This window comes from Tasmannia lanceolata, unplaced genomic scaffold, assembly GCF_043159265.1.
Source record: "Tasmannia lanceolata isolate RefF3 unplaced genomic scaffold, GAP_Taslan_0.1 ptg000048l, whole genome shotgun sequence".
Lineage (NCBI taxonomy): Eukaryota > Viridiplantae > Streptophyta > Magnoliopsida > Canellales > Winteraceae > Tasmannia > Tasmannia lanceolata.
The window spans coordinates 2,901,123-2,925,489 of record NW_027518725.1 but is presented as its reverse complement, the minus strand read 5'-3'; the positions used below and the strand labels follow the sequence as shown (position 1 = coordinate 2,925,489).

At 38.3% G+C, this 24,367-nt stretch overlaps 1 protein-coding gene across 3 annotated transcripts; it reads right to left on the bottom strand.

Moving 5' to 3' along the window:
* Positions 1-2,178: 2,178 nt before the first annotated feature.
* Positions 2,179-22,910, bottom strand: LOC143864261 (PKS-NRPS hybrid synthetase cheA-like). 3 transcript variants are annotated; one of them, XR_013241123.1, is made up of 4 exons: positions 22,096-22,909; positions 15,204-15,398; positions 10,291-12,284; positions 2,179-2,655 (listed from the first exon to the last, which is right to left on the bottom strand). XR_013241123.1 is itself a non-coding variant. In XM_077375168.1 (4 exons), coding segments are annotated over exons 1-4 (1,566 nt in total). In that variant the 5' UTR covers positions 22,765-22,910; the 3' UTR covers positions 11,356-11,492. The 3 variants fall into 3 exon arrangements, 2 of the variants coding, with proteins under 2 accessions (XP_077231282.1, XP_077231283.1); XM_077375168.1 differs by lacking the exon at positions 2,179-2,655 and having other exon boundaries at positions 11,356-11,494; positions 11,585-12,284; positions 22,096-22,910; XM_077375167.1 differs by lacking the exon at positions 2,179-2,655 and having other exon boundaries at positions 10,110-12,284; positions 22,096-22,910.
* Positions 22,911-24,367: the final 1,457 nt, after the last annotated feature.

Sequence of the window (24,367 nt, the reverse complement as noted above, 5' to 3'; positions counted from 1 at the left end):
GAAATTTTTTTCTTGCAAACCAAACTGGGCCTAAGTAATTTATCCTATCTCATTTGAAGAGTCATCTCTTTTTTACTTTGTTAGATTCATTCAATTCCCTTTCTGAACATAAATGGCACGCATGCATGTGGCATTGCAAACAATTCAATTGAAACGCTCAAGAAAATTTTGCTGTTGGGGAATAAGACTATTGATCTTGCAGAAAATCAGAGGTGACCTGTAACTTTTTCTTGGATCATCAAATCAAGAAATCCTCAAGAACACTATAGAAACTTCGCTGACTTTCTCAAAAACCTTGATTTCACTTAGACCTGGCAAACGTCCGGGTTTCACCGAACCCGTACGGGTCCAGGTGGTGTGGCCGGGTCACAAATTACCCGGAATCTTATGGGTCACTATTTGATGAACCCAGACCCCGCCCGTATGGGCCGGATGGACCCACAGGTCACCCATATGTTTTTTTTTGTTGCTTTTATTCCCACACTATAATAGGATGATCCAAACCGTCCATGTGATGGGCCATAACATAAATCGGTTGCGCCCAAAAATCATTTCCATAGGATGATCCTAGCCCTTTGATCTATGGAGGAATTGCATATTATTATTTATGAAACCTCTATGGAGGGCTAGGATCATCCTATGGAAATGATTTTTGGGCCACAACCTATTTTACGTTGTGATCCATCACATGGATGGTTTAGATCATCCTATGATGTGGTCCGTACAGTATTTTTATGAAAAATACGGGACTATAAGGGCTTTTACCATATAAAATCTCGATCATTTGGGTTTTTACAGCATCCACAGGTCCACCCGGCCCGGCCCAGTTTTGATGGGACCCCTACGGGCTGGGTCAAATTTCAATGGGTCACTAATTTAGTGACCCAGACCCGTAAATTACAGGCAGGCCAAGTGGACTCGTGGGCCGGGGTCACTTTTTGCCAAGTCTAATTTCACTACACTTGGGCCATGTTGAGTCCAGTAATCAGTTTGGGACCCACAATCAGTTCTCATAATCCAAAACAAACAGGGCCTTCATAAGAAGAACCCAGAATGGCAGACATCTTTCCCGAGGATGGGCCCACCCTGAGAAAAGGAGTACATAAATAAATAGGCTAGTCATGTCCGTCTAGTTTCCCATCTATCCTAACCTTGAGGCAGGGGCCTTTGGAGCACAACTTGATGCATTTCCTAGATCTTTTTAGGCCCTATTTGTTTTGGATTTTGAACTATTTTGTACTCACAATCGCTTCCTAAAATAAAAAACAAACAGAACCTCAGGAGATACAAATGACCGAAGATGGAACAACCTTAAGTGCAAGGACGGATTGTCTTTCGTTCCCAGTACTCTCCATGAATGACAATTGGCAAGACCTATGTTGCCTTCCAAATCCATGGATCTGATCCTACACGAGACCGAATTAGGGTCCAATAACTGTCTTACTCCCTGTTGGTTTCAGATTGGGACAGCCGATTGTTAGCCTCCCATCTGATTATTGGCTCAAAATTATGTTTATGCCCTGTTCGTTTGAGACTGTGATAACCAATTGAGAGGCCCAAACCCATTTTTTGGACTCAAAATTACATCTAATTTTGAGTCCAATAATCGGTACAGGGCTCACAATCGGCTGTGACAATCTCAAACGAACAAGGCCTTAATTTTGAGTCTAATAATCGGCCGGGGGCTCACAATCGGCTGTCACAATCTGAAACGAACAGGGCTTTAGGAAGGGGCCTAATACCCCTTTTTAGCATTTTCCAAGCTTATTAGATCTCGCTCAGATGAGACCCACTTGATCTTAAACTCCTAAAATGTCAAAAGCTAGGGAAACCCTCTTCTCATAACCATCCCATCTCTAGAAGATGACCACAAAATAAGATTCACCAATGGCAAACTCCTGTTATGAGGGTCTCACAACGGTCCTTTTCGCCCTTTTTTACTTTGCATGGTAGCCGGGTTTTGCTACTGTATACATACCATTGCTTCTTTGTTTTCTCACCATTCAAACCTACATTCCTTCAGATCAATTCAGCAGAGACACTTGATTTTCAGGTCATCAGAGATGGTCCGGATTTTTTATTTTTGAATGGTAAGAGATGTTCCGGATTAATCGACAGTTGAGAACTCACCAAGCGACGCAAGCCATAGCTCACACATATAACACATCAAGATTGTGATGGATTATAATCTCATCTGTGAGTTCTTAAGACTTCATTGCAAATCACTTTGTTCAAAATGGGTATAAATAGGATATTGTGCTATACCTCTCAATCAAAAATATAAAAAAAAATAAAATAAAAGCCTTTACTTTTTAACCTCCATCTATGAAATCTGTTCTAAGACTCTTGTTCCCCAATTCCACATTCTTGGGGTTGATTTCTTGTGCCGAGAAGGCCTAAATTTTCTCTATGTTCCTTCTGCATAACTTGGCCACAGAATCAAAGACAAGAAAAGAAAACCTGCCTATAAGCTCTGGTATGACTATGAGATCCGGGGCAATGGAAACAGATGATGAATGCCAATATACTACTTACCTTTACATACGAACTTGGATATGAACGCCACGACCCAAGTCTAGGATTCCAGAGCTACCACCACAACCATGTACAAAGTTCCAGAGCTACTTTACACTTTTGAATGCTATTTCTGTTTTACTGCAGGCAGTTGAGCAATATGATGATTTTCATTTTAGTTTCAATGACCAAAATGGCGTGACATTTATGAAGCAACATGGCAATATGGTAAAAACAATTAATGGATCTAAAGATCATGGATATTAACCTCAAAAACCACATACTCATTAATCAGATATAATCATATCGCTAGTTGCATGTATGGCCTTCATTAGAGAAAAGACAACCTTTGGCAGGAAATATATTCTGATCAGTTTTTCTTTTGATCAATAACCAGCTTTATTTATTTATTTATTTATTTGAATGGCAATAACAGATCAGCTTTATTGAACGATGAAACATAGTTTGGCATCATGAAGTTCACAACCTTACCCCACAACCTCCAGGAAACGTAGCCTGTCCGTTGAGGGATTTGTAGTTCGACATGTTGTCAGGGATCATCTGGTGATATTGAATCAATGGGTGTTTCCCCATGTTCATTTTTAGTATGTCCGTTGGTCAGCTAATAGGGAGGCAGATCGTTTAGCCAAGGACGGGGTGAATAGGGCATCCTTGGAAATATTTGACTTTCTTCCCCCGTCATATGTTGTTTATTAGCTCTCTTTACTTGTATATCTTTCCTACTTCTACTCTTGACCTACTCGGTCTTGGGGCCTGCCCCTTCTTTTAATTCAAATTTTACCATTTAAAAAAAATAGGTGTCTCCCCCTGAAAAAGTGTATCCATATTCATTAATCTAAGACTCTTTTCATTTGTCAAATAGGACAAAATAAATACCCTTTAACTCTTTATCATATCAAAACAAGCATTGCTTACAATTTAATTTACATCAGTGTTCAGATTCTTCCATTCATCTCGTTTATCAGAGTCAACGAAATTTTCCTACTTGAATTGGAATATATAAGTAGGCTCAGTCATGTCCCTATAAGGAGAGCGGTGGTTCCCATTTTTCTTTGTTTCCACTGTTAGGAAGTGCAAACATATCTTTTCTTATAAGTGATAACCATTGTAAATCAAGAGTTCTTTCAGCTACTCAAAGCAGCTATATGTTTAGTACCCACTAAACAAGCTTGAAACTACAATTTCAAGTTTCCTTATCATCATATGAAGTATTAAAGACCGCCTGGATGACATAAGTGGGAAGACAGAATCTTTTTACAAGGCTGGTGTTGTTAGCATCCTGAAAGAAACACTATCACTCTTTTGGCGGAAGAATAGCGTTGATAAAGAAGTGGATAACTCGAAGTGATTGAAAGTGGATAACTCGACATGCAGGACAACCCTACAGAATCTAGAAAGATATCAAGTCACCAAAATAGAAATAAAACGAGACAATACTAAGCAACTAACACCTAAATGACCTGGGACAGATCCTACGACCTAAATCCCTAACCGTCAAGATTGACAAATCTAGACTCTAATGAGAATTTAACCGAACACTTGGTGTGCGCTAGAAGAGCTACCTGCACTGGATGTGAGTCAAATCTAGCTCTGATACCAAATTAGCAACCTAAGGTTCACGGGTCATTTACGAAGAACTTTGGACCTCAAAGTGTCTCAAGGTTTAATTAAATTAAATACTATCAACCCCAAATCAGATTAACATTCAGAAACTTGATCAAATCTTAACTAGGATGTTCATGCATGTATTAGCCTTACAGATAAGTCATCAATAAACTTAATTCATTCCGAGCAAAGTACGCAACAATAATCTCACATGAAGAGATATTAGATCTATAGATAAGGGCAGCAGAATCTCAAATGTCTGTCTACAATCTAAAAATAAAGAAACTCATAAAAGCTAAGGCTCAAAATCACCTAACCAGGGTAGGGTAATCTCAAGTCAAAAGATGGTTAAAAGAACGGCTGGTCATAAGAGTGATGACAACAAAATATAATCAATACGACAACTAAAATAAAATATGATTGATCTCACCCGATGGTCTGCGCCACAGCCTCAAATCTTACAATGTAGGAAGCCCAAGAGGAGGAGGTGAAATAGTTGAAGTCACGATCTATCCAAGGACTGCACCAGCCATCAATATTGCATATAAAGGTGGAGAAAAATGATAAAACCATACATGGGCAGTGGAGAGCAAAAAAACCAACAAGGAGGCGGTGAAGGACTGCAATGGAGGATAAAGAATTAGTAAGAGGGAACAGGTTTAGGCAGTGGAAAGTCATAATCAGTCATCGAGAAAGCGGATAAGCTCGCTAAGGAGGGAGTGAACAAACAGGAGATGAAAGTCATTATCATGAACTTGGGGTAGCGGCTGGAATGACACACAAGGAACAGGGTTAGGCAGTACATTGTTTATAACGAAGCCGGGATGACAACTTGTCGCCCGCTTCATCACTCACCAGTACCAATCTTTGGAATCTGATAAAAGTTACCACTTCTGAAAAAAAGAATTAGTAAGAAATCATTGGCATAGCCATCACAAACAGCAGGGCAGACCAAGATGGAGAACACAGGTGGTAGGTAAAGGAAAGATACAGGGAAAAAAATAGTTGAAATAGAGGGGTTGCAATCTGCTGCAGCTAGGGAGAAACGAGATGAAGTGCTGTTGTAACAGCTATAATAAGGAGGGGGGATCAAATATGCAGGTGTTGTACTGCAACAGAAATCAAGGAAGGAAGTGGAGATAATGTGGGGGGAAATAAGGTTGGGTAATGGGTATTGTGCAAAAGCCTTAGGGGGGAAATAGGGGGAACCGAAGAAGGGTTGCAAAAGAGGTACAAACAGTGCAGTCCTCTTGGCTTAAGGCTATTTGAGAGGCGGAAATTGGGAGAGAGAGAGAGAAGAAAAAAGAAGGGAAAGGAGGAAAGAAGAGAAGAAAGGAGAAGAGGAAGGCAAGGGAAAGAGAAAGAGAAAGAGAAAGAGAGAAGGGAGGAAGAAGAAAGAACATGGGGAGGAGAGAGATGGCTGTGCTTGGGGAAATTACACGTCAAAAACTCCCCTAGGGTTTCCTCAGGTCTTTTATATGGGCTGAGGGCATGGTTTTAAATTTCTGCTGAAATATTTCGAATCGGTCAAAATATTTCAATTTCGGTTGCTACAGAAACGAAATTTACATGGATTCGAAAAATTGTAGGATTTCGCCGGAAACAAGGGAAACATATAACTTTTCAGATAAAAAAATCATTTCTGTCAAAATGTCAACGAAACCCTTACAAAAATCAACTCCACTTCCAGAAAAGAGAAGAGCAACGAGGTTTCTTCAAGATATTTCTTAAAAATTGACAAAAATTAATCATGAAGAATCTTTACATGGATTTCAACCTTGATTTTGTACCAGAATGTTGCCGTAATTTTACAAGATTTTGGCCGAAGTTTCATACCGAAACCAAAATGTTTCTGTTTCGCCGATGACCGAAACTGAAATTTAAAGTTTGTACTTTGAATTAGTTATGTATAGGCCATAGCTGATGTGGACAATTCCCACATCTAGGATAATAAATTTCAAGAAATGGAAGTAAATCCTAGCTGAAAAAATAAAATAAAACCTATCTAGAAACTGAATGGAGAAAATAAAATCCACAAGTGGTCCATGTCACATCAATTGAGAGGATCGAAGCTTTTCGTACTAGAGAGCACATATTGTGGGATGTTGTTTCATATGTCATGGGAATGAGAGATTGGAAGGAATAAATGAAAGAATTGGTTTGGAGGTCACTGAAGAGGGATAAAAAACACGGGGTTGTCAAAAAGAATTTTGGGAATTCTAGACAAAAAGTTCAAAATCATACTTGGAAGTGAATGGAGGACAACAACATGAGGTAAACTTAGAATTTTTGGGCCCTTGATGAATCAGAAGACTCAGAAGAAGCGAAGGCTCGAGCTCTACCAGAGGGTTTTAGTTTCTCTTGCATAGGGGGGAAAAACTACAAGTTGAAGAGTTGCGAAGAGTTGTAACTTGTAGGGGATTCTACCAAAGAAGAAAAGAAAATAAAAGAAAATAAAGGAAAAAAGACTTGGGCATTCAAGAATTGTCTGTGTGTAGGTAACTCACACATTATGGATGAGTGGACTTCTTGAAGCTGGCAAGATAGCAAATTTCTACCTAGATTAGTATATAAATGAGTTATATGTATTTGGCAATATTTAACTGTGTAATTCGTAACTTCGGTTTTGATTTGATCAATAAAATATTACCAATCAAAACAAAAATAGCAATGTAGCAAAGAACTATTGTGGCAGTTCACCATTTCTCCTCGATCATTTCAGGATGAACTAGGTCTTCTCAAAGGACAGGATGTTAGAGAGAGACCTTTAGTGTAAGAGAGTGCATGTATAATGTGAAATTATCTTCCAAATGTAGTTTGAATGGGAGATTCAAAGGAATAAAATGGAAGAGTATTCAAAGATGAAAGCAACGGTTTGGCGGTCACTAGAGAGGATTAAGAACACGTTGTGGTGAAACAAGAATCTTGGTAACTCAAAACAGAAAATCTAAATCATAACCAGAAGTACTAGGAGGACCAAGGAGAGAAGAACCGGTTGTGAAATGGATGGGACCTACGGTTAGCTCTACCAAACTTAGTTGCTGTGGGAGCTCAATAGGCTATCTAGGGCCAAGGGTTAAGATGGTATTTAGGGATAAAAGATGAGGTAAACTTAGCATTTTGGGTCTTTGATGAATCAAAAATTCAAAAGAAGCAAAGGTTCACACACCAAAGTGCATCATACATGGCAGTTAATTTTTTTAAATGGAGATGACAGTAGACTTTGAGTGACAGCTGTTTGAAGAAGGGAAGGTAGCACAGTTTTTTTTATTTGAAAATTATCAAAGAGGAAGGTAGCACAGTTTCTACCTATATAGACGAGTTATGTTTATTGGGCAATAATTGACCCTGTAATTTGGAAGTTTGTTTTTGGTTTGATCGATAAAATGTTACCAATGAGAGCAAAAATAACAGCAAACCTCTAATATGGAGATGTCAACTGCCAATATCCCATTTAAAATTATAAACTGACAAAAGGAATGCACCATGGGAGAATTTGTGATCAACCATAAGTGACTCTTGCCAAGTAGCAAATTCAAAGACTTGATAAGAAATACACCTAATGAACTCCAACTTCAACAGTGGAAGGTATAAGTTAAGGATTTTTGGAAGCGGTGGCTCTCTAGGTAGGAAAGTAAATGGAATACGCAAAATCTAAATCTCTTGGGAATAGTGCCTTTGGAAAGGAATAAGTACCTTCTCGATTTAAATGACATATGGCTCGCTCCTAATGCCGATATTAATTGGGAGGCGGCAACTCTTGATATTGAAACCTCATTGCTTATAGGTATTAAGAAGATAAAGCGATTATATCAGAATAGCATTATTTGCTTCGCACGTTTCTGTTTTTGTGGGTCCCATTAATTGGTAGTTTAGACGGTTCGTATTTAAAAGGTAGACTCATGGGTTTCTTCAGGAAAAGGAAAGGACATCATCTCTGTAGAGTTTAAAAATGGAGTCCAGCGGCGCCACCCCCTCGGAAGTTCGAACATTCAAGCGTAGAAGGTTGGAACCAGTGGACTGCTCTCCTTGGACTGAGATTTTAAGTAAAGTCCAAGTCTTAGGGTATGACGAATCCAAAGGTTCCCTTGAAGTTCCCACTCCAAGAGAGATCGTCAAACGTACCATTAAAAGACAATGGAATCAGTTCAAAGCGGACTTTCTGCAGAACGTGGAGGAGCTCTTTCCCCTCACAGGCACTCGCAACATTAAGGATATCTGCCTGGTGGTTTACAAGCTCCACTTCTTCAAGAACAGTCTGGAGGACGAGAAAAGGGTACGTCGTCTCAGTTGGGAAGCGAACCGTCGGCTTTGCATCTGGAAGTTAGAGAAACTGATTGCCATCAACTCAGACCCGATGGAAGAAGTCCCTGTACTTGAGTTTGCTATTGTGTTCTTCCCTAAAGAAAAGGAGCGGCAAGCCGGAATTGATTATTTTCTTTGTGAGTTAAGGAAGCGCTCTTAGGTTTGGGGGTGTCATTCTGATTAGCATAGACACAGTTAGTTTTTTTGGGAAATTATCTAGTCTTAGGAGTATTGGAAAATTAAGAAGATTTGATAAACAGGAGAAACAGAAGATCTTCCGAAGGAGATTTTTGGATTATTGTGGATCGTTTTGAGTTTCTTTTCATCTCTGTAGGTTGTTTCAAGAGTTTCGAGGAAGGTCGCACAAGCAGGTTGCTTTAATTTGTGAAGGGTTATTCTCAAGATCTTCGTTGAAGATCGCAAAGATTGTTTGTTGTTTTAATAGGGGTACTTGTAGGAATGATCTTCTAGGAAGATTATAGTTTTTGAATTATTAGTATTTTGTTGTGTAGATGCACAGGGAATTGTAAAGGGGGATAACCTGGACCTTTCTAGGGTTCTGAATTTATCTCCAAGGATCTTATACGACGGTTCATGGGGGACTCCTGGTCCCTTTATCATGTAATTTTCGTATGATTATCAATATATTCTGTCAACTTAAAAAAAAACACCAACTTCAACAGGATCTCCTTGTTCTTCATAACCCTATAATACTGGAACTCCTACTTCCCATCTTGTATGACAAAACAATCACTTTAATGCTCCAAACCAAAACCAAGCTTTACAAACTTTGGACTCCTCGCCAAAAAGGAAAGTCCACAAACCATTGGGTCCTCCCAACACCTGATAATATTGCCAGCACCAGCCCCAAAACCCAACCTTCTTGGAACTCTTCTCCAGCATGCAGACAAACATTCACACTAAAGAGCACACCAACCTAGAAAGAAACCTAGCTTCTAAACCATCCACCAAACCCATACCTCGCTGAGTGACATCCTTTTAGCCCCCTTCCCCTTACCCCATCACAGTCATTTTCCCAACAATGCTCTATTCACCTCTTGACTTACCAATACCGAAACCCACCGCACTTCATTGGCTTTGCAAATCTCCTCCCCCATTGACCGGACTAAGTGAAGTTTGAATTTATCACCATAACCTTTTTTGTAAGAACTAATTTTGAAGTCAATTTATATGGTCAATCTCACTAATTGAACATTGCCAGAGAAACATATAGTACATTGGCAAATTTGTAAGTGCTGACTTGATTAGAGCCATTTGGCCTAAATGATGTTTTCGAAGTCTTTGCACCATTGTTGGTCATGATGAGCACGACTATGTCATTCTAGTACGCCAGAGTTTTATTTGGTGAGCTACTACCCAACAACTCAATTAAGAGTTCCACACATCTCAACATTGGTTGGTAGCCTATACCCTTCTGCATACAATGTGCACCATTGTAAGTGCTCGCTTGATTAGAGTATATGGTGTTCAAGTACCCAAAGCATAGTATCGAGGTAAATCAAACTTATAACTCAATATTTCAGGACTAATAGTGTTATGTGCTGTATGTAAATTTCCTTTTCTAAGTTGGGATCCAAAAAAAAATCAATACAACAAAAGTTGGGATTACATAAAAAGCTTCCATTTCCTTCATTAACAAAAAGTTCTACATGTAAAAGAATCCTGACATATATTAATCTATCTAGATTGGAATGGTCAATACAAAGTAAGATATGTTTTGTTTGAAAAATAAAGACAAATAAGTATAAGAGCCTTAGAAGGGACAAATGGGGTATGATATAGTAAAAATGTATGACATTGCAAAGAGAGGAAAAGAAGCAATACCGGGTTTTGACAATAGGAATGTGCAAAAAGTAAAAGTAGATAATCATCCGCTAGTCACACAAAAAGAAGTTTCCATCAGATAGCACGTTCAAGTTTTGCATGTCAATTGCACTTCCACTACCATTGGAGATGGGCGAAGGGAAATGAGACCTTGACATGGTAGCTACACCTTTTCGTTGACATGTTCGACTGTTATGGCCAGTGCCTTTGCATAAACTACACTTCCTTGTTTTTTCCATGATCTCAAATGTTGAAGCTTCTTGAAATGTTGGGCTCGCCTTTAATCTTGGTGGAGACTCCCTAGGGTCTTGAACATCAGGCATATGAAGCATAGGCAACTCTTTCATTTGATCTTCTTGACTAATCATCTCAATTTCAAGAGTGCTTAATGCTTGAACATCTATTCGCCATTGCGAGTGGATATCACTTAGATGCAACACCTCGCTTTCATATATTCGAAATCTCATCTTATGTGCGCAAGGAAGGCCCATGGTTGCTGTAAACTGATTCGTGCACACGGACAAAGTTGGATTACAAGTAGCCAATCGATATTGCTTGAAAAGCTCCCTTAAAGCAAAAACTGATACACGACTCACAAGTTCATCAAAGAAAGGGATACACAACTTTTGGGGTACTTGAATTTTATCCATCGAAAGTTGAGCATGGAATTTCTGGAGTTGGTTGTCAATAGCAAGGCATATTTTGTTCTTAACCAAATTGAGGTCGCTAGTTGAAAGTCGCACATATTTTTTAAGCTTCGCATGTACACCTTGTGCGTTTGAAGTAACACGATGCCCAAAGTGAAGATACCTCTCTGTCCATGCCTTTACAAAGTGTTCTTTCAAAGGAAGCCAAGTATTAGCAATGTAATTAAGTACAATCACTTTCTCTTGAAACTCGACTTGGAATGCTTGCCAGGCTTCATAATATGCTATTTCAGTCGGAGTGTTTATCAACTTACTCCAAGTGGATAAGAATCCATCCCAATTTTCTCCAACTTTAAAGTGAGCTCTACAATTCGACCAAATACTTTTCTCAACATGCCATATGCAGAAAAGATTGACAACTCCTGGAAAGATTACATCTATGGCCCTCCTTAAGGACAATTCCCCGTCAGACATAATTACCATAAGTTGAGAATTGATACCCAACATTGCCTCAAACATTTCTAAAGCCCATACATAATCTTCTTCTTCCTCTTTTCCTAGAAAAGCAAAGCATGAAATGAAAGAAGTGTTAAAACTTGTCACCCCGACAACGTCAAGCAATGTCATCTTATATTTATTGGTCTTACAAGTGGAATCCATAACAAAGACATTCGAGTAGCTCCTGCTCATTGCTATCGAATTAGGGTGAGCAAAGAATAGATGTGTCAAACGGCCTTCTCCATCATACTTGAGATTGTATTGGAAACCACCACGAACAAGTTCATCTAATAAAGCTTGGATTGTGGAACGACCAGATAGGTTCTCTTGACGAATCTTTTTCTTTATGTTATAAACATCCCTTGACACTGCCGACAAATTTGGATTAGTTTGCTTGAGAGTAGTAAGCATTTCACGTGGTTGTACACCGGCTGCAGTCATTTCTTTAATGTGCAAGACCTCTTCCTCTGAAAAGCGACGATTAAAGGGATGGCAAGACATGTCTTCTAAAGCATCATGATTGTGCTCCCCATTTTTTATCTTTAGCATCCATGAACCATCGATCTTCTTTCTACCCTCCATTTTAAAGGGGCAGTTTATAAGGCGGGAGCCTATTTTCCTTCGGCGATGATTAGTAGAGGAGCTCTTACGACTTCGGCGAACACCGCCTCTATCACAACCAAGGGTGACTCTCTTGTCCTTTTCTGACCTCTTAATAGTTATCATATATCCTTGGGCCTTTCCAAAGTTGCGAGCATACTCGAGAAGCTCTTCTCGACTTTGAAAGCGCCTCATTGGGGGAGGATGCGTTTTGTCCTGTTCAAAAACTGCAAGTGATGGAACATATAGCTGCAAAAATAATAGAGGGTCAGAATGTGTTGGATCTTAGAAATTAAAGTAGAAAATCCCCAAAAAAAAAAGACTTGAAATTTCGACACCCAAATGACCATGAATCATATGGTAGAGATCACTTCATCAATAATCCATATATTAGATATCCAACAATATCTTTCTCTTCCAAATCTAGAAATGACATTAATCGTGAACTTGAACATAAGGGCAACCATAGCAAAATGTAATAAAATCAGAAAGCCATTAATTGTATTGATATTTCCTCAGTTTTCCTGAATAAAACATAGTATTTTCCCTTCTTGCGTTTTGCTTAAAATGAAATAAGGAAATAAAAAAGCTTAGCAACACAAGAAAAATTAAAAAGCACAAGGATCTCCTTTCCTATTTTTTGCTTTATGGTTCCGATACTATCTAAAATGAACAACAAGAAGCATGGGTTAACAGTAGTAAGAAGTATGGTATGTATGGTACAACCCAATATTCGGTACTTATTTGTGATGTATCAAGCAACACATGCTATGTCACAAGTGAGATGGCCTATTTTCGTTTTTGATTTTTTGCCCCCTTGAATATGTTGTTTTGCTTCTGCTGTTGTATTCTATTTTTTTCTTTTTCCTTTTCTTTGTATTCGACCATCTCGGTCTTTGTTTAATGAATCCAGCAGCCGTTGTTGTGTTAGACTGCGGAGGAACAACAAAGGATTGATTAAAAGAATATTAACATCCCCCTACCCCCTGCACAAGCACAAGGATCACTTTCCCTAGTTTTTATTTCATGTTTACAACACTATAAAAGGGCAGCTCAGTGCACGAGGCCCCCGCCATTGCAGGGTCTAGGGAGGGTCAATGAACACAGCCTTACCACTGCTTTGCAGATAGGCTGTTTCCGTGGCTCGAACCCATGACCACTATATAAAATGAAAAACAAAAGGCATGGATTAAAAGTATCGGCAAGTATGGTTAGAGGGCGAGCCTTGGCGCAACGGTAAGGTTGCTCCATTGTGACCTGGTGGTCACGGGTTCGAGTCACGGAAACAGCCTCTCTGCAAAGCAGGGGTAAGGCTGCGTACATCTAGCCCTCCCCAGACCCCGCAATGGCAGGAGCCTCGTGCACTGGGCCGCTCTTTCAAGTATGGTATGCTTGGGAGTTGGGACACCCCAATAATCGACATGAAATTGTGCTCCATAAAAAAAAAAAGAATCTTAGGTCACAGATGAAACCGCCTATTTTATTTTGGGGGATATTGTATGTATTAGGCTATTAGCAATATAAAACGTTTTTGGAAATGGAGCAATATAACACTTTCCATATGCATTGTCCAACAAAAAATCAGAGATGTACCAAAGAAAAACATTTCATACCTAACAATACCATACATGGCAAGAATAAGCCCAACTTTTCTTCTTTTTCTGTACAGCATATAGATAGCCTGAGTGCCTGACAGAACCAATTGATTTGTGTATTGGATTACAAATTGAAAGGGATCACAGTGTCCGACGGTTGCTAATCAGTTTTTGTATATCAAACGGACCTCCCCAGATGCTAATCTTAATGTGGTCGTTATAGTCTAGTTGTTGCATGGTAAGTGGTAACAACACAGGATTGATTACAAAAAGATTAACAAACCCTAGCCCCTGCAGACAACCTAACACCCAAGTACGACCACCACAATGAAATACACTTAAGACTTCCACCATACAAAGGCCCACTTCTTAGTGATTGAAAGGGCACATTTGGCAAGTGCCTATGTCAATGGGAAACAACAAAACACGGCATCTATCGGACAATTCCATGGTCCCGAAAAAGATCTTTCATAGCAAAATGAAGAAATAAACTGATCAAGTGTTGTAATTTTTGGCTTAGGGAACATCCACAAGCCCATATCTTGAGCAATTTCGGACACCCTATGCATGGTCTATAATGGAGATCGGGGTAAGCCATGATTTGGGGATGTCTTAGGAGCCACCTGCCGCTTTTCCTATTTAAGTTTAGGAAAAACTTCAAAGCTTCTTTATTTTTTTTTGAGGAATTTTTATTGAAATTAGCATCGGTGTTCTTCAGATAGAGAAATTGAATTTCCAATTTTCCAAAACTCATTCTTCCATGATAAGGTTGGATGATGCAGCTGCATATTCTGCTAATTTCTACAAATGGATACTTGAGGAAATTGAAGTTTTTGAGTTCCAACACGTTGAGATTGTAGAATAAAACAAAGAAAGACTCGTGGAACTTGTGTTCTTGAGAAAATAAGCAACGAAATACAAGGCAGATTTTGTTTATGTTTCTTGCAAAAGGACAGGATGTTTACCTAAAAAAGAAGGAAGAATGGTCATCCAGAGAGAGAGAAAGAGGGTTTTACCCCTCCTCCACATTATTCTTCTATTTTGAGTCTTCCCTTAAAAATAGAAAAAAAAAAGCCATACTTAATGATATTTACATCCACTATTTAATGCATTGGAAAAACTTCTTCCTCTTTATAGAAGCAGAAACAGTTGCGGCAACCAGAGGAAGTTTTGCTAGAAGAGGCCATCCAATGTAGCAAATATTAAAAAAAAAAAAAAAGAGGCCATCCATTATAGTGTTTTGGTATCTGTCACTAGGAATTATGTGCTTAAAATATGAAGCCCACCAATTCCATTTCAGTCCATTGAAAAGAAATTTTTTTTTTTTTTGTCCATTGAAAAGAAATTCCACATACAAAGAAATTCAATATTAATAAGCCGAGCTACAGGAAAGATGACACTTGTAATACTAGCAATTGCACAGATGGAAACAAGATATCAATTTTCTTGGCGTGATGTATAACAGCGAAATCCAAATGATAATATGAGATATGGTAGATATGGTAACAAGAACCTTGGATGACAGCAACAAACTGATAAAAAGATCAATCAAGGTCAAAAAAAAAGTTGAAACCTTATGGAGTTTGTTTATAACAGAATCTTCATAAGCCTGATAGCCACCAGCACCAAGAAGATTGCTTAGATTGGGAGGATCGGGTTCCACATGTTTCCCAACAGAGGCACTTGGTGGATCAGTAACAGTGGGATGAAAAGGAACAACAAGCAGAGGATTTGCTAGATCCCCACACAGAATTTGAGTAGCAGAAACCTGTAAAAGAATTGATAAAAATGAGTCTCGAATTAAGTATTTAATAACAGGGTGTTCAACCTGTAAAACAATTGATAAAAGAAAGAGTGTTGAATTAAATGTTTACTAACAGAGCATTCATGTTTAATACATTAGCTGATGAAACTATCAGGACGATAAACAAACACAACAAAAAGGATCTGATGACAAAAATGTTGCATAGTGCATTTATATATTGCTCTGGATTACTGCATAATAAGGGTACTCGAGTTTTAAGAACTTCTAATCACCAATATATCCCAAAATGCAATCACAACAACTACCTATTCCTTGCCTTCGGGTACTATATATGTAAAGTTTTCATAATTGCTTCTTTCCAATTTAAAGGTGTTCTTTATATATTTATACATGTAAACCTAATGTTTCTACAAAATTCAATTTAAACAATATAATTGGGCTTGGTGTGTTCTTCAGCAATTTACATAAATTACTCGTACGATTAGGAAATACAATTTTAAAGGATATAATTGTGAAGGCATGACACCAAGTCAAATTCTAAAGGATACCGGATACGGCATATATTACACTCACTGGAATAGCATATCTGTATTTGAATCTAAATTGAATAAACGAATGCATATCATCATAGAATTCATTAAAATGAAAAATATCAGAAAATTCAATAAAATGTAAACATGCAGAATTACCAGTAATGCAACACAGAAATCATTAAAATGAAAATATGCAGAATTACCAACAATGTATCCAAACTCTATTGGAAGTTATCGGCTAGACTGATTCAATAGAGAAGGGGGGATGGGTAGAGGGTCAAGAAAGGAAGAAAGGGGACTCTTGGGGGTGCAAACAGTCCCTAGACAACTTTAACAGTCCCAAAACAGTATAGGACAGCAAAGAAGGGTTGGGGAGGGTCATAGAGGAAGGAAGGTTTGCGAGTAAAGTGAGAGAGAGAAGGAGAAAGAGAGGAGGAAAGGGGAGGAAGAAAAGAGAAAGAAAGATGAGGAAGGCGGGGAAGAAAAGGGAAGGGAGAAAGATAGGAGGAAGAAGGGGCGTGGGTTTTCTTCTCTCCTTTTTCTTCTTGCGTCAAAACGCAATGAGGGGGCCACTTTCATGTTTTTTTCCCAATAATGCTCTAATTAGGGTCGTAAAAGGATATTTACATGTGAGATTATCCTGTAAGTGGGTGGGCCCTATCAATAACCAATATGATATATGAGTTTTTAAGTCATAAATCATTGACGAATAAGGGTGTCAATTTTGGCTCCGGCTCGGAAGCTTGGCTCGAATCCTTAACGAGCTGAGCCGAGCCAGCTGGCCATGCTCGTTAAGCTTAACGAGCTGAGCCGAGCCAGCTGGCCATGCTCGTTAAGCTTAACGAGCCGAGCCCGAGCTAGGCTAGGCCAGGCTCGGCTCGGTTCACTAAGAATTTAATATATTTAAATATATATATATATATATATATATATATATATTAATATATACACTAAAAGGGTTGTCCAGGGAGTGAAAGGGGGAGGCAAAATATGTCACTTCTTTTTTGGAACCCTATTTGTTACTTGGACCACCCCCCGTAGTGTAAAAAGAGTAGTCAAATTACACTAGATAGGGCTGTCCAGGGAAGATGAGGGGTGTGAACTTAATACAACCCGAGCTCGATAAGGCTCGCGAGCCTGACCGAGCCCAGCCGAGCAGAGCCCGAGCCCGAGCTTTTGAGCTTAACGAGTTGAGCCGAGCCTGGCCAAGCTCGGCTCGGCTCGGCTCGTTTGCACCCCTATTGACGAATGACTTAAATACCCTTAAGTCACAAGTAAATACTATTCAATTAGGACTAATATGGTCCAAGTGTAAAATGAAGTGGGGTGTGAGGTGGTGTGAGCCCTAGGTGATGTGGACAACCCCGCCTAGGCTCCAAAATAGCAAAAATACCAAAATAGATAGTGGCTACCAAAGAACAATAAGAACTATAAATAAAATATCCCTAAAAATGCCATGCCATCAAGCCCGGATCACATCAAATATTGAAAGTTGAGATTAATTTGAGTTTAAATTGGGATTTTGAGAACGTATTAAAGCTTCTTTGCTGGAGTTTTATGCAGTTTTGGATATTGTCAGATGAAATTGCAGTTTACTGATTGTAATGCTAAGGCTTATGGATCTGATGCTAAATAATCTAAGTGGTGTTATTCTAATTTTTTTTCATACTTACTACAATTTGAATTTTGCAAAGTGGACACACTATTAGTTGAGTAACTTAGAATTGTCAGGACTAGTTTGAGGCATATACATTCATATTACTTTTTGGCGAATTTCTGTTATGTTAAAGGCCCAACCTGCATCTATAGGTAGGAGGTGTTGTTGAGAAAATAATGATCTACATCTCCATATGGCAACTTGGCAAGTATTGAATATAGAAGTCATTTCAAAGGCGAGAGCGTAAATCGAGGCATTTTTCATCTTGAGGCATGAGGTGTGACGAGTAAAAGGCAAGGTGTGAGGTTTGAAGCATAAGCCTCATGAATTTTTTGAAATTTTCAATAAAAAATCCTAAAAATAAAGAAAATAAAAGAATTATAAAATTACTAATTTTTTTTTATAAAAAATCTACTATATATATGTGCTTCATTTCCAATAATTTTTTTTAACAAGTGGGGATTAATTTAGAAAACTTCCAAAAAAATATCATCATGCAATTATCAATACAGTAACAAAATAAAGTATTAAACTAGCATTACCATGTTCCCAACATAATAATACAAAGTAGACGATTGGAGACTAGAGTGATTAGTAAGTTTATAGTACAACCCAATTCTCCACATCAAAGCACCCAATGGATGTTCTTTAGGTGGCTGCTCAGATGCTCACAAAATAAACATCTACCTCTACCCCTTATTTTTGCTCCCCCTCAATTTCATTCGCATAACTCCATGCAAAATCTATCTCATAACCCATGTTTACACCCAATAGATCAAAAGCAATCAAATAGCCCCAATTAATTGTTATAAAAATAATCTTGAATTTATGTATATAGAAAAAAACCGAATAAATTAGGAATTTTTCTAACGTGAAGGAATGCACAATCACAAACTAATCCGCCGTCACTATCTTCATTTTGATGAAAGAAAACCACTGAAAACGGTAGCTTTTGACTGAATTGGATGATTGGGGAGAAAACACATAAACAAGAGATAGGGAAAAACTCCTTAAAGCCCCAAAACTCTATAAAAACTCTAAAAAAATATAAGAACTTCAAATGTAGTCTTATTATAAGACCCGCTTACCTATTCATTCAAAAAAAAAAGACCCACTTACCTAACTTAAACCTTAGCAGGTGTTAAGGGAAATAAATGGAAAAAAAAATGGTGAAGTTCCAAAATTTGGGGGTTCGGGTTATAAAATTAACAATTTTGGTTACAGGCGTGAAAGACATACACTTTTGTTCGGAGGCATGCGTGTTAAGTGGAAAGTTGTACGACTTCTCCCCAAAAATCTTAAGCCTTATGACATAACACCTTTTTAAAGAGCCTTGATCATTTAATGAATGTCTCGCCCTAAGGCGTGCCCTGAGGTGTGTGTTCTAGCGCCTTGATGGATTTGTTAACGCCTCACCCTAAGGCATGCCTTGAGGTGTATGCTCTAGGGCCTTTGAAAAAACTGATATATACAATGTGGAGCTAGACACAAATGACTCCTATGGTGCTTTGACATTGGTTGCGAGAGTTATTTTAAAGTTTACAATATATTAAATGTTATTCTTGTATTTTCGCCTGTGTATTTGCCTTTGCTTAGGCTCTTCTACGCTAGGAAGCACAGGTACTCTCCCGGGGCTCCCGCACCCGCACCCGACACGTATGGGGTGCGGGTACGCCCCGGGTACGTCCGGGGTGCGTACCCCATTTTTTTTTTAAAAAAAAAAAAAACTAGTTTTGGTGGTTGGGTGCGTGTCGGGTGCGCACCACGCGTACCCGACACGTCCTGCTTCTTCCTGCTGCTTCTCTTTCCTCTCCTGTAATTTTCTCTACTTTCCTGTACTCTGTATTTACATGTAAATCATTTAAGTAAATGTCTTTACTATTTTATTATCCATTTACTTAATATTTACATGTAAATAACGGAATACCCCCCTTTTGGATTTATTAAAAATAATTTCAACACCCAAATCTAAAAGGAAAAAAAGTCAACTCTCCAGTTCTAGTACAAAATTCAAAGAAAAAGGGTCGGGTCAAAATTTTAACTTTCTTAACTTCCAAACGGTGGGGTATTTTTCAAATTTTAAAAATTCATAAAATCTATCGTGTCCAAACATTATTAAATCCCAAAAGTCCGGTAAAAAAAATCTCATAATTTGGTCTCTAAGAATTATTCATCTTGTCAGGCACTGGTCAACACACTGGTGACAGACTTTTTTTTCTAATGAATGATATATTGATGCCTCATGTTATGAAATATGGAACTTAATCACTTATGGAATGAAGATTAATATTAGAATTTTTCATTTTGGTGATGTTATTGTTATTTAATTGCTCTCAATTTTTTTTTTAATTTTTATAAATATATAATAAAATATTAAAATATATTATTCTTTTGTCTTTCTTGTTATTGTTGTTTTATTTTCTTATAATTTTGGTTGAGGCCCACCTCGGTCCCCTTCCTTTTTAATGAATTCATCTTGCCATTTCAAAAAAAAAAAATTAAAATATATTATTATATTTGGCGTACCTGAACGTACCTGCACCCGGTTTTTTTGGCAAATCACATACCCACGTACCCGTGTCGTGTCGTACCCGCACCCCGTACCCATGCTTCATAGCTTCTACGTATCTTGACCATCATCAGTCTTTTATCAATAAATTGGCTATCATTTTGAAATATATATATATATATATTAAATGTTATGATCATATTAAAAAAAAGCCGGCCCAATGCACGAGGCTCCCGCCATTGCGGGGTCTGGGGAGGGCTAGATGTACGCAGCCTTACGCCTACTTTGCAGAGAGGCTGTTTCCGTGACTCGAACCCGTGATCACCAGGTCACAATGGAGCAACCTTACCATTGCGCCTAGGCTCACCCTCTAAATGTTATGATCATATTATTATTTAAAAAAATTTATTATGTAAAAAAATTTGACATTGGCTGTGAGAGTTGTTTTAAATTGTTATTTTAAATTTTACAATATATTAAATGTTTTGACCATTATGTAAAAAAATAAAATTAGAATTTATTAAAATACTATGGCAAATCCACGAATCGTTCTTTTTGAGGTTTGCAGAATCTGACACTCGATACTGATGACGGATTCCGACACTCGAACCCGTACTGATGTAACATGATTGCCATTAGTGCATAGTTTTCTTATTTCCTATATTTATTAACTTAGCTGAATGTTCTTCCCCTAAGAAATGCTTGAAATGGCGGTGCTGACAAACAAGAAATAGTAGGAACAACGTGTTTTTAATGCATTCAAACCCCTTCGTCTATTTGGTGCATTTTGAAAGAAAGGGGGCGTCATTTAGAATAGTTTACCAATATTGGGTTTTTTTTTTTGAACTGGGGTTTACCAATATTGGTGACAAAATTAAATAGTCTTAAATGTGAATTTATTAAAATATTATGCAAATCAACGAATCATTCTTTTTTGAGGTTTGCAGAATCCGACACTCGATACCGATGACGGATTCCGAAACTCGTACCAGTACTGATGTAACATGGATTGTCATTAGTGTATAGTTTTCTTATTTGGTATACCCAGAAGAAATGCATGAAATGGAGGTGGTGAAGTTTTCTTATTTGGTATATTTACAGAGACTTAGCTGAACTTTCTTCCCCTGAAAATGCATGAAATGGTGTGTTGACCAACAAGAAACAATAAGGAAAAAAAATGTCTTTTTATGCATTAAACCCCTTCGACTATTTGATGCATTTAGAAAGAAATGGGAGGTTTTTCGAATAGGTTTACCAATATTGGTGACAAAAATAAATAGTCTTTAATGTCCGGGAGAGGCCCTTAACGAAATATGTCTTGACGAAGTTGCGTAGTCTCCCAGAACGTGGTCATTATGAAGTATTCGTTGATCAAAACAATGTGTAGGAGTATCACAATCACAAATTCGTCACATACCTTTTTTTTTTTGTTATTCCTAATAATTGCATCAAGAATGAGCCAAAGGAAGATCCAAACCCTAATTGCATCAAGAATATTAGTAGTGACATGGATAGACTTATTGTGGAGGGAGACTCCCTAATGTCATTAGATGGATGGATGGTAACCGTCTCCATCCGTGGAGATTCATAGATTTGATTGACAAGATTCAAGATCATGTGGAAGGGCATCTAGTTCAGTTTTAGTATGCTCTTAAATCAACTAACGGTAAGGCGGATCGACTTGCCCATTTGGGAGTGGACAAAGCGAGATTGGAGTTGTTTGCCGCCCTCCCTCCTTGATTCCTTTTGTTTATCTTTTTTCCTTTTTTGCTCCTTTGCCTTTTGGAATCCCTGCCAAAGGCGGTCGCGGGATTCTCCCTTTTCCTTAATAGAAGTTCCCATCATTTAAAAAAAAATAAAGAGAAGAACTACAAGATTCACTACAAACCCTAACAGTATCATGAAAACAATCATCATCATAATCCAAACAAACCCTAACAGTATCATAAAAACCATCATCATCATAATCCAAACTCCAATCCTAACAAAATAAAAACTTACCGCAGCCGCCGCAGCATCTTTAGAACCCATAACAACAACTGCATTCTTTCTATTCTTAGATCTCCTTTTACTCACAACCTCCTCAACCTCTCCAAATCTCTCAAACAACTCTTTCAACCTCTCTTCATTATAATCCTCCCCATCCTTCTCCCAAGAAACCTTCAACATTCTCTCCTTATCCAAACCAGAGTTATCCCTCACACTCTGCCCCATACTCACATCTAGGGCATAAACAGAACTCTCCCCTATTTTATTCCCCTGCATTGCTTGAATTCTCTCTACTTCTTCTCGAAACTTCTTAGCCGCGATCTCCTCTTCCTCTCTAGCTTTATCTTTCTCTCTTTCTCTTCTTTCAAGATCTGATATCATTCTACGCCGTTTTGAATCGAATAAGCTCTCACGATGGCTCCGATCTAGCTTTGCCCTAACTAGATCATCGAAAGCCTTGCGTGTGATCTCATTTTTGAGAATATCATAAGAGGTTTTGAGTTTTTGGAAGGTGAGTTTGGCGAGAGTATCGTTAGGGTTAGGGTTTTTGTTTGCATGCAATGTTTTGGCCTGTAATTTGTAAGCTTTCTCGATTTCTTTGATGGTGAGCTTTGTTCCTTCCTCACCTGTAGGTAATCCGAGGATCGTATAATGATCATCTCCCTCCTCTTCAATAAGCATTTCACAGTTCTAGAGCTTGGTTTTCTGTAAACTAGGGTTTGGGATGGGTATCTGTTTTGGGAAAGATGGGGTTTTTGATTGATTTCTGAATGGGAATTGATATTGACACCCGACTGGTTTTAAGTAGATACACCCCCCCTTGGCCCCTTCTCTGTTTTGTGGGGATGAAGATCGTTGCCCCTTGTTTTTGTCCTGACGCCCCCCGTGGTTGTAACTTAAAAATGAGGGGTGATATAATGGAGGTTTTATATGCTGTAAGCCCTTATAGTCCCGTATTTTTCAAAAAGTCCTGTACGGACAACATCATAGGATGATCCAAACCGTCCATGTGATGGAACACATCGTAAGTAGGTTGTTCCCCAAAAAATCATTTACATAAGATGATCCTAGCCCTCCGATCTATAGAGGTTTCCATAATATGCAGTTCCTCTATAGATCGGAGGGATAGGATCATCCTATAGAAATGATTTTTCAGGCACAACCTCTTTACTCTGTGGCCCATCAAATGGACGGTTTGGATCAGCCTATAGTACAGTCTTGTATGTTACTTTTTGAAAAGTACGGCTCTATAAGGGCTTACACCATATAAAAACTCGATATAATGAGATTTTATATGGTGTATGGCCGTATAGTCCAGTGTTTTTTGAAAGTTTCTGGACGGCCCACAGCATAGACTGTCCATTTGATGGGTCACAGCATAAGTATGTTCTGCCCAAAAAAAATCATTTCCATATGATGATATCTCCGATCTATAGAGGAACATTATACTATGGAAATGATTTTTGGGGCACAACACATTTATGATGTGGCCCATCAATGGACGGTTAGGATTCTCCTATTGTGTGGGCCGTACAATACATTTTGAAAAATACTGGACTGTACGGTCTTACACCATGTAAAAACTTGATATTTTATATGGTACTTGGCCATAGATTAACATTTTTCAAAAAGTACTGTATGGCTCATTGCATAGGATGACATAAGCCGTTCATTTGTTGGGCCGCAGCGTAAATAGGTTGTGCCCCAAAATTCATTTCCTTGGTATGATCCAAACCTTCTATAGATTGGTGGGTTTGATCATCCTGTTGAAAAGAATTTTGGAGCACAACTTATTTACAGTGTGACCCAACAAATGAAAGGTTTGGATCGTCCTATGCAGTGGGCTGTGTAGTACATATTGAAAAATACTGGACTATATAGCCACACTCCAAAATAATGTAGCATTTGAAGAGTTTCACAGTAATAGAATCCCCTGTAGAGCAAAAAGAATCAATGGGTTCCATGTTGTTGTAGATGACCTCATGATATGGATCAAACAAATTCAAACTATACTGTTTTTTGGGTTAGTCAGGTCAATAATTATGGATAGATGTGTGGAAATTTTGAACCATGACAAAACACGGAAACATGTCAATACGATAAGGAGAGAAATAAAGAAGAGATGTGACTTGTAAGTTGTAATGGTCATTTTGGGTTGAACATTTCAACAATTATTATGTATAGAAGAGTGGAAATTCGAACCATGACTGTATATACATAAATGAGAACTGATAAAATGGGCACCAAAATTTGTTTTAGGCCCATTACAAGTGAAAAGAATTGA

Bases quoted from the DNA above. Each gene is read 5' to 3' on its own strand.
- LOC143864261 (XM_077375167.1), bottom strand. From the start codon at position 22,764: ATGCTTATTGAAGAGGAGGGAGATGATCATTATACGATCCTCGGATTA. The intron at 15,399-22,095 runs GTAAGTTTTTAT...ATTCTTTTACAG, and splicing joins AAGATGCTGCGGCGGCTGCG to GTTTCTGCTACTCAAATTCT. The intron at 12,285-15,203 runs GTTTCAACTTTT...TTATTTTTGCAG, and splicing joins TTATAAACAAACTCCATAAG to CTATATGTTCCATCACTTGC.